At 33.8% G+C, this 11,082-nt stretch overlaps 1 protein-coding gene across 2 annotated transcripts; it reads left to right on the top strand.

Annotated features, from left to right (window-relative positions):
• The first annotated feature begins 4,479 nt into the window (after nucleotides 1-4,479).
• On the top strand, nucleotides 4,480-10,437 carry LOC120073079 (threonine dehydratase biosynthetic, chloroplastic-like). 2 transcript variants are annotated; one of them, XM_039025689.1, is made up of 9 exons: nucleotides 4,480-5,134; nucleotides 5,452-5,631; nucleotides 5,752-6,021; nucleotides 6,196-6,402; nucleotides 7,123-7,371; nucleotides 7,473-7,543; nucleotides 8,657-8,774; nucleotides 9,406-9,456; nucleotides 9,625-9,765. In XM_039025689.1, the coding sequence occupies exons 1-8, from the start codon at nucleotides 4,643-4,645 to the stop codon at nucleotides 9,424-9,426; spliced, it is 1,608 nt and encodes a 535-aa protein (XP_038881617.1). In that variant the 5' UTR covers nucleotides 4,480-4,642; the 3' UTR covers nucleotides 9,427-9,456; nucleotides 9,625-9,765. The 2 variants fall into 2 exon arrangements, with proteins under 2 accessions (XP_038881617.1, XP_038881616.1); XM_039025688.1 differs by lacking the exon at nucleotides 9,406-9,456 and adding an exon at nucleotides 9,862-10,437 and having other exon boundaries at nucleotides 4,481-5,134; nucleotides 9,625-9,759.
• Nucleotides 10,438-11,082: the final 645 nt, after the last annotated feature.

The following is an 11,082-nucleotide window of genomic DNA, read 5'->3' as shown; positions in this document are numbered from 1 at the left end:
GCAACACACACCACCCCGAAGCAGGTTTTTTATTACTTTTTTCCCTCATAGAGGAAATAAAGTTAATGAGGATGGTATACTATTAGTATCTGTGTACTCGAGCTGCTTCTACACAACCTATGCAGTTTTTTATCATTTCGAATTAGACAGAGGCTTGTGAGATTAACGTGAAGGGTGGGGATGGCTATATTTTCGGGAGCGAACTCCAGGCGAATATGAAGCTCATGGATACAAGTTATGCCTTGGAATGAAAAAACAATTCCGAATTAGCTTTTGTCACGAATAAAATTTTGTATATTAGGTTGTTCGAAGTTACAACATAGTCGAAACTTTCAAAGCGATTAAGGAGATAAGTGGGCTGAAGCAGATTAAGGAGAGAGCGAGATTCAAAGCGAGATTTTAGGAGAGAGGCGAGATTCAAAGCGAGATTTTAGGAGAGAGCCGAGATTCAAAGCGGAGAAATGTTGGAGAGAGCGGAGATTTAGTTTTAATATTGACTAATCTGACTAACATTAAACTTGGTAAAATGAAATGGTGATAATTGAAAATGAGATTATTCAGGAAATACATATTGAAATGCATAAGATTATGCATTGAGTTTGTGGTAGTAGATCCATTAATAAAAAAATTGTTCTGTGATTGTTTCCAAAAAAAATGAAAGCTTAGTAATCATTAATGAAAAAAATAACAAACAATAACAGAGAGAGCGAGAGAGTGAGAGCGAGATCTTAGGAGAGAGTGAGAGTGAGAGAGCGAAATCTAGGAGAGGTGAAGTGAGAGAGCGAGATCTTAGGACCAGAGCGAGATTAAGAGAGCAGATCTTAGGAGAGAGCGAGAATCCTAGGAGAGACGAGAGTCTGTCACTTTATTTGAACTTTCCATAAAATTATATATAAAAAAAGAGAAAAAAGAGCTAATAATCATACTATAATTGAATATATTAGATATTATACTATAATTGAATAATCAATTAGACAATAAATTGAATATATTAGATTATTATTACTATAATTAAAATAATTATTAGACAACAAATTGATATATTAGATTATTATACTATAATTGAATAATCATTAAGAACAATTGAAATATCTAATCTTATTGATATATACTATAGATTGAATAATCATTAGAGACAATAATTTGAATTAAATTGAATAATTAGATTATTAAATGTAAAACTTTATTGATTAAAAAAAAAAACCATGAATATACAGTAGATTATTATAAAAAATTGAATATACAGTAAATTATAATTAAAAAATTGAATATACATAAAATAAACTATATAATAAAAAAATTATTTATTATTCAATCCTAAGTATCTGGAGTCCGTCTTAGTAACTGAAGGACACTCCTCATTAGTCCTAACTGGTTACAAAATCCACATCGTTGTCGAGTGGCTGGTTTTGTCCAATTAATCTCGTTGTGATAATGTGACTTTTTCGGTTCTACAGGTCTTCTCAACAACGATGATCAGGATGTAAGACGGGCATATTAGCGGTGCGTGATCCGTAAATTCTTCATGCAGTACAGGTTGAAATTGAGGAGAGTAAACATTCGCATACGTTGACAATTTGTAGTAGAAGTCCTCAATAAATCTTCGTAGTATCATTGTTAAAATGTGAGCAAACGACCATAAAACTGTGAGCATGGAATGCCGAAATACTTGCCAACTTGTTTACATGAACAGTACCGCTCGGTATGAAATGGCTTGTTGAGATCCACTAAGTATGAAAACACCTGAGAGACATTTGTAAGCACACGAAGAGGTGTAGTTTAATTTCAGATCGACAGCTGGTATAATTGTCAGCAGTGAACAACCAGTAAATGGTTTAGACGGGACCGAAATGTCACCATCATTGGTCAAAACATATATGGGTGGACCGGGATCCACATGCCCTGGTATATATTGTAGCAGTGCATACTTGCCTAATTTTTTGTACGAATAGTCACATAACATATGGCGGACGATGAGTCCTCTCATATGTTTTCACATGTGTGAGTAGTCATCTTTCTTGACAGAGTGATGAGACAATTCGGTTTTCATAGGAGGATGTCCCCATAGCCTTGTAATATGAACCCATATGCATTGATATTGACCTAAGGAACTGGAGATTGGTCCGAAAAAGTTTGCACATTGTGGTAGTACGTGGCACTATCATGCAAGCAATCTCTCTCCCAGGGAGTTTTGTAGTAGGTATTTGAAGATTTTCAGGTTGGAGTGTAATTTTTTCTTCTTCTTGACACTAAAGTTGGCTGTTGAGTGCTGATTTTGTCTCTTATACACATCTAGATGTGTATAAGAGACAGGACACAGAGTCAAACTGATTATGTTAATCCGATGATGGTGATGCCAGCATTTAGTTCAGGACATTATGACTCAGAGGCTGGTCCTTCGTCTTCATACGTGCATGGACATGGTCGAGGTCGTAGAGAGCATAATGAATATTTATATAATGAAGCGCCTGTAGAGGTACCAGAGCAACATCAAGAAGAACCCGAGCAACCTCAAGTTCGAAGTCGACGACGAAAACCAGCTCGAAATCGACGACGTCCGCCTTGTAGGACACATTGATTTTTATAATTATTTTTATATAAATGAAATATTTAATTTACATTTTTTTTATTTTTATGAGTTATTATTTTTTTAATTTATTCTTTTTAGAGTTTAAATACAATAATAAAATATTTTTAGAAATTATTTTTATAAAATGAAAAATTAAAAAAAAAAAGAAAGGATTAAAAAGAAGAAGATGGAATGTGTAATAATTAAAAAGGAAAAAAAAAAAATTGTACAGTATTCTCGCTCTCTATCAAAATCTCGCTCTCGAATTTGATTGGGAAGTTTAGTGGCAAAGAGAAGGAGATTCATTAGCTCGTTATTTAGGAGATGACAGAATCCGTAAAAATTATTCAACAAGCTTTGGAAGGAATTCCAGGGGGACTTTATGAAAATTTAGAAATACATCTTTTGATAGAGGAAGGTCTCCAGAATGATAATTAAACAGACTCAATAATAGTGTTAGGAAGGACAAGGTCGAGGGTTCAAAGTTCGACGTACAAATGAAAGAAGGTCGAGGGTTCAAAATTCGACCTATTTAGGTCGAATTTTCAATTCTCGACTTATTTAAAAAAAAAAATAATATTTTTACAAATAGTTTGAAAACAACAATATTTTCCTAAATAGTTTCTAGAAGACAATATCCTTTTAATTTTCTCTTCTAATATAAATATTTTAAAAATAGTTTTAATTCATGTGGGGGTGGGGGATTCTTTTGTGGAAGTATTCGGCCCCTTATTTTTAGACCTTTTAAACATGATTGATTTAATTTGTGGGGCACACACTATGATTCGCTTTTAGTAAAAAAAAAAAAAAAGAAAAAAAGAAAATCGCTGATTCACCCGGCCATAAATTATTTAATTAATTTATTTGTTTTTCTTTATTACATAATAAAAAAAATCGAACATCGCAATAATGTGTCATTATGGAAATATAATATAAGTAATAAATAGATTAACATTCTATATTCGTCTTTTTTTACTCCGAAAAGTTTTCAATTTTAGTCCCATATTTTAAAATATCTATTTTTAATTATCACACTTTCAATATAAGAAAATTTTTAAAAATATAAAAATAGAAAGAATTATTTATACAAAATAATAAAATTTTAATATTCTTTGATAGAAGTTGATAGAGACGGATAAAAGTTTATTAGTGTCTATCAGTGATAGAAAGTGATAGACACTAATAGAAGTTTATCAGTTCTATTAGTGTTTTTTTTTTTATCAATTTTGTAAATAGTTTGACATTTTTCTATTTGTGAAAATTTTCATTCAATAAATGTTAAATTAAATTCTATTCTACAACTAGTTTCTAACTAATTTTTTTAACCGTAACTATTAGTGTTTTCTTTGAAAACATAATAACATATTGTATACAAATTATTATTATTATTTAATTAATATCGATGCAAATTAATTTTAAATGACTAAATTTAAGATTATGAAAATATGTAGACTAAAATTAAACATTTTAAAAAAAAATCAAAATAAGTAATTATTTTAAATATTAAAAATATTTTTAAATAAAACAAAATGTTAGTATCTATTTTGATAGACAGATTTTACTATATTTATAAATAAATTAACTAATTTTCCTATATTTAAAAACAATTCATCAAAATAGTGTATATATATGTATAAAAGAAACTAGGTGTATCCATTTATTGGGTAATTATTACTGTATTTATATGTAACTATTTATTGTATTCAATTAAAATGGATTCGTAACTATTTATTTAATTTTTTTTTTTAAAAAAATAGTAGTTGATTTTATATATATGATCGATAGTGGTGTAGGTAACAAAATAATAATAATAATAATAATAATTTAAAAGAAAAAAAAAATCAGAGAATAGAAGCAACCAAGGATTCCATGGTTTTGTTTGATTGGTGAAAAACAAAATAAATCCTTCATTTCCCCCTCAATGCTTTGCTGCACTTAACCGCAGCCAACCCAAGCAGCGAAAAAAACAGAGGAACTTATTGGGAGCAGGTGCAGTTCTTCCTCTCCGCCGCCGCCGCCGCCGCCCCTCTTTTATCTTTTCCAGCTCCGATCGCTTGCCTTCCTGCCACTCCAATGGAAGCTCTTCTTCTCAACGCACCCACTTCACACCCAATTGCTCGAAGATCTCTCCTTCTATCCTCACCTTCCTTCTTGAATGGAGGAGCGTCCATTTCGCTTGATGACAATCGAAGCAGAATTAGACTTACCAGGCCTCCATTCATCCAAGCCACGCTTTCAAAACACACCGTTGACATCCCTCCTAATTCTGTAACCAACACTTCGGTTCCGACTCTTGGAGACGCATTGGCAGCCACCCCTTTGCCTCCTCGCAAGAGGGTGTCGGCGGATTCGCTGCAGTTCCCGCCTGGATATCTCGGCGCTGTTCCGGACCGTTCCGGTTCTGATGATGATGGCGAGGATAGTCTTAATGCGATGGAGTATTTGACCAGAATCTTGGGTTCGAAGGTGTATGATGTGGCTATTGAATCCCCGTTGCAGCTTGCGCCGACGTTGTCTGAACGTTTGGGGGTGAATATCTGGCTCAAGAGGGAGGACTTGCAGCCCGTAAGTGAATTTTTAGTAGGGTTTCTTATTCTTTTTTATTTTTGGTTAATCTATCGGTTTGAAAATTAGCATTTCTTTGGTCGTTTGTTCGAGGATTCTGTGTGAACTACTGCCCATATTTTCAATTTAAGCTTTTGTTTAACATGTAGCGATGACCATTGAGCATTCGTCGACTTATTTTTAGTACATCAAATTGCGGCTGTACTGTCTTTTGGTTTCAACATCAGATGATGACGGTTGCTTCTGTTGATGGGCCTTAATGGATGATTTTGCTAAGTAGTCATGGTTTTAACCCTTTTTTTAAATTTTATTTGTAGGTGTTCTCATTCAAGCTTCGTGGAGCTTATAATATGATGGCAAAACTTCCGAAAGAACAGTTGGACAAAGGAGTTATATGCTCTTCAGCTGGAAATCATGCTCAAGGAGTTGCATTAGCGGCTAAGCGATTAAGATGTAATGCTGTAATTGCTATGCCCCTTACTACACCTCAAATTAAGGTGCAATAATTTCTTCAGCTTTAGGTTCTTTCATTCCCCCCTCCCCTTTTGTACTGGTGTTTCATGTAGATAACAATGCTGTTGGTTTGCTAATGAAAATGAGAACTTGTAATGTTGCAGTGGCAATCAGTTAAAAAATTGGGTGCAACTGTTGTTCTTGTTGGAGATTCATACGATGAGGCACAAGCATATGCTAAAAAGCGGGGCGTAGAGGAAGGCCGCACATTCATTCCTCCTTTTGATCATCCTGATGTTATAGCAGGGCAGGGTACAGTTGGGATGGAAATTGTGCGTCAAATAAAAGGCCCATTGCATGCAATTTTTGTGCCAGTTGGGGGTGGTGGTCTAATAGCTGGTATTGCTGCTTATGTCAAGAGGGTTTCTCCTGAGGTCTGTTGGTCATTTTAAGCTTTCCTAACACCATCCTTTTCAGTTTCAACGATAGGGATTCTTGATGTTACGCTATTTCTTAATATATCTGTTCTTCCCTCTAAGAAACCAGAGTTAAAATATTATCTATTACAGAGACATCACTTGGCCTTATTTTTCACATCTTTCATACAGGTAAAGATTATTGGGGTAGAGCCATCTGATGCAAATGCTATGGCATTATCATTATGTCATGGCGAAAGAATAATATTGGACAAGGCTGGAGGTTTTGCTGATGGTGTAGCAGTTAAAGAAGTTGGTGAAGAGACTTTTCGCCTTTGCAAAGATCTCATGGATGGTGTAGTTCTTGTTAGCCGTGATGCTATATGTGCTTCGATAAAGGTTTGGGCTTCTTTTTTCTCTTTCATGCACATGCATCTCATTGTCTTATACATAACAAGAATGACTTCTCGTTTAATATAAGAGTTGATTAGCATGTTCTGCAAATGTAGCTTAATTATGTTAAATTGTATGCTTTCAATGAAATCGTTGTTGTTTTCTGTTTGTTTGTTTTGTTTTGTTTTGTTTTGTTTTGTTTTGTTTTTTTTGTTTTTTTGTTTTTTGTTTTGTTTTTTTGCGCCTTCTATTTGCATACTTCTGGTTTCTGATGGGTACAAGACTGACTTTAGTTCTGAACTTATATGGAGATGCTTGTTGATTGTAAAATTTCGATCTCCACTAGAATCAGTATCATGTGTTTCTTATGTACAACAATCCATGTCCAGTAAATCTAGTAACTACACATCGCTGTTACTTGTTTCATATGCATTTGTTGAAGCCCATATGACGATTCCTGATCAGTCTTTATGCTTCCACAGAAAGGATCACAGCGAAGATTCATTTGAACTAACATTTGGGGAAATAGATAAAAATGCTATTGCAAATATTGACATTCTTAACACCTAGTGTAGATATATGCTCAAACTATGACCAGTCTTTTTGTTTTCTCCTTTCAATGGCACTTGGATAAGAACTATGTGATTTTTCTTGTGGAACTTGTCTTCAATATTCTTCGAGCTTTGGTTTGAGCAGAGGTTTTTGATGTTTATTATTTTATCACAGGATATGTTTGAGGAGAAGAGGAGCATCTTGGAACCTGCAGGTGCTCTTTCTCTTGCTGGAGCCGAGGCATACTGCAAATATTATGACTTGAAGGGAGAAAATGTTGTGGTAATAACCAGCGGTGCAAATATGAACTTTGACAAACTGAGTATAGTTACTGAACTTGCCAATGTTGGTCGTGAAAAAGAGGCTGTGCTCGCAACTATATTGCCGGAGATACCTGGAAGCTTTAAAAGATTTTGTGAACTGGTTTGTTTATTTGTCTTTCGAAGTTTTCTTGCTAAACATCAATCTTGGTTGATATTCGCAGACATTAGAATGAATGCTAACTGGGGAATTTGGATTTTCAGGTTGGGCCTATGAACATTACAGAATTCAAGTATAGATATAGTTCTGAAAAAGAAGCGGTTGTTCTTTACAGGTAAGTGCTTATCAAGCTATTGCCAATATCAATTAAAACTTTTTTCCAGTTTACAGTAGCTTTGTTGATTCCAATTTCATCTGAAAGAGAAGGGAAAATGAAGCTGCTAAAGGGTAAGAAAAAATCAGTAATAAAAAAGAGTGATTTAATGAGACTAGTAAAAACAAAAGCAAAGAAAACATAAAGAGGGAGTTTTGTAGTAGGTATTTGAAGATTTTCAGGTTGGAGTGTAATTTTTTCTTCTTCTTGACACTAAAGTTGGCTGTTGAGTGCTGATTTTGGTTCTGGTTGTGGGTTTGAGTTTTTTTTTTGCCTCTAATCCTTACCAGATTTTAATTTCAGATTTTTTTTTTTTTTTTTTTTTTTTTTTTTTTTTTTTGTTTCCCTGTTCCAAGGAAGTACATAGGTGACATCTTAAATAATATTAGGTCTTTCAATCAGGGTTATCTGGAATAATTTGTGCTTGTCTATTTGGAAGGTCTAGCCTTTTTCATGTGCTCGTTGGTATTGGTTTATACTGGAAAAATCAAATACTTTTCGAATGATTTGGGGGTTATGGTTAGAGGGGAATAGGAGAGTTTTTGGCGGGGCTTGAAGGATTTCGAGTGGAGGCGTGGTCTTCTATGTGATATAATGCTTTCTCTAGGTGTTTGTCACTAAGACTCTTTGTAATCAACAAGTGTCGGAGTGTCCAAGTGTCCAACACATGTACAACATGAACACGCTAGCTAAATTAAAGTGTCCATGCTTCTTAGGTCTTCTGTAATGTTTCATTTCTTCTCAACCAAAACATGTATGTTGAATTAAACAAAAATGAAGTCCTTTTCTAATGATGGGATCTTGAATACTTTCAAATTTGTCATTGTTGCAAAATGTCAATATTGTTCTAATTACTAATAGGCTAAGTTTTTCTTGGGGTCCTATGGTCGAGCTCCTTGTCTGTTTTTAAGTTGGTTTCTCCTTATCAAGATGGATAGCCTTGATTTATTTATCTTTCATGTTGGGTCTTATTTATTTAGTTATTTTGTATTTCGCTATACTTTGGTGTATTGTGGGGAGTATCTAAAGAAGGGAGCATATAATAATATTTGTTTTCATCGTTGTGCTTTGCAGTGTTGGTATCCATATGCCTTCCGAACTAGAAGAAATGAAGAATAGGATGGAATCGGCTCAGCTTGAAACTTATAATCTCACAAAGAATGATCTTGTAAAGGATCACTTGCGTTACTTGGTAAGTACTTCTTTTTTTTGGCTAATGAATTTAGCAAATGCCTACAACAATTGCTTTACACGAGCATAGTAAAGACGCTCCTTCTTAACCAGCTTATGGTAGCTCACTGTTTATATGTTTTTGTCTCTATTATAAGGGACATCTTACATGCATAATTGGTGTGGTCATGCGCCTGAATATATGCATTTGATTATTGACAAGTTGAATTTTTTAGCATAAGAAAACAACCATATCATAACGAGCTTGCTGCCAATAAAATGGTGCTGTTGAAAAGATTACCAAGTGGGATTTATCTAATTTAATACCGTTTGATAACCATGGTTAAAGGACTTATTTTTTGAATTCTTTGGGTTTTTTCTTTTTTCTTTTTTCTTTTTCCTAATTTTTCTTCAAAACTTGGCTTTTGAAAACACTTGTAACAAGTAGAAATCAGAATAAAGGAACTTATGGTAGAAGTAGAGTTTATAAGCTTAATTTTCAAAATCGTGATTATAAGAGACTTAAATTTTCAAATTTAGTTTGCTCCACTAACACCTAGGAATGGGATTGCTAGTTAGCCTTCAAGGGAAGGAGCTCTCTCTCTCACTCACTAGGTGTCATTTTTATCCAAGTGATTGTGTGTAATTTGTAGGTCCAAGTAGCCGATGGGTAGTAGACAGGGAAGGAGATTTGCTCGTGCTAGGTTGAAATCCTAATTCCTAACCTTGTTTTACTCAAAATCTTGTGTTTCTACATTATTTGTATGTATTGGATAAAAATAAATTTCAGATTTTCGCATATTATCACATTGAGCTTAACTGGAAATACATCTTCCATGTTCTTCTGTTCAACACATGATTACTCTTTGCAGATGGGAGGCAAATCAAATGTTGAAAACGAAGTTCTTTGTCGTTTTATTTTCCCGGAAAGGCCAGGTGCTCTAGAGAAGTTCTTAGATGCTTTGAGTCCACGCTGGAACATTACTTTGTTTCATTATCAAAGCAAGGTTTAAAACTGGGATCTGACTTTTAAATTACTCTTTTATTAGGAAGACTGTTTTCAAGAACCTTCCATCCGCTAACATATCGAATATTTTCTTCTTCAACAGGGTGAAACTGGTGCAAACATATTAGTTGGGCTTCAGATTGAAAAATCCGACATGAGCGAATTCCATGAACGTGTTCGGAGGGTCGGATATGATTACGTTGTGGTAACTGATGATGGTATCTTTCAGCTTTTGATGCATCATAGACCATCTCACAAGGCCGCAAATCTCTTAAGTTGATCCAAATATCGACATATTGATGACTAAACGAAAGCGGGTAAAACAAGCTACTCCAAATCTTGTACATTGTATTAGAGACGTGGCATTCTGTACTTCAAAAGGCTACCAAGTATCATCCTTTACCATGAAATTTTGTTATGTGTTTGATTAACTTAGTGTTGTCTCTACTTTTACACGATTAGGGGTGGGGGATCATTTCAGATACTCTCTTCTTTGTGTTGATGTTGGAATAGCTCTGTTTTATTTGTCCAATTCAAAATAATGGATGATGATGGAAATTAGTAGAGTCAAGAGTGGAGTCTACTGGTAAAGTCATAAGTCTGTATTGGGGAAATTGACCAACTATCCTTGTCTGAATGAAATGATGCAAGTAGTACTAAAACTAGATTTTACTGCTTATTCTGTGTTCAAGTTGCTTGAGAAGTAATTTTATAGCTTATATTAATAAATTTATAGCATAGTTTATTTGTAAATTGTACCAATTTTTCCATGTATTATTGCAGTGAAAATGTTGAAAGTTATGTTAGCACATGTTAAATTATAAAAAGTAACTGAGTTTTTTTGTTTTATTTTAACAAGCATCCATATTCTTTTAAAAGTAGTTAAATAGAAAAATAAAAAGTGTGATGGCAACCAGGGTGCCTTTTTAAAAACATTTTAAGAATTCTTTTTACAATCTTATAATTTTAAATTATTGGAGGTTCATCTCTCGAAGAGACGACCTCATTCAGATAGCATTTACCGCCAAGAGTGTACACATGTTCACTACTCCAACCTACAAAGAGATGACTTTATGTGGCAGATGAAATTGTCTACATGGCAATGAGACAACTTTACGGAGACGACTCCACTTGAAAATTTAAAACTATAATCTTTTTAAAATAGTTTCAAGATTAAAATACTTTAATAAAAAGAAAAAAATAAAACCTCCATATTTTTTTTTTCTTATAATTTAGCCCACATAAATTTGGAGAAGATTGAACGAATTTATGTGTTTTTAATATTGAACTTTATAACATTTTTCTTCACTTACCTGTATAAGCT

The sequence above is a fragment of the Benincasa hispida genome, chromosome 3, assembly GCF_009727055.1.
Source record: "Benincasa hispida cultivar B227 chromosome 3, ASM972705v1, whole genome shotgun sequence".
Taxonomy (NCBI): domain Eukaryota; kingdom Viridiplantae; phylum Streptophyta; class Magnoliopsida; order Cucurbitales; family Cucurbitaceae; genus Benincasa; species Benincasa hispida.
This window is presented reverse-complemented; position numbering and strand designations above follow the sequence as displayed.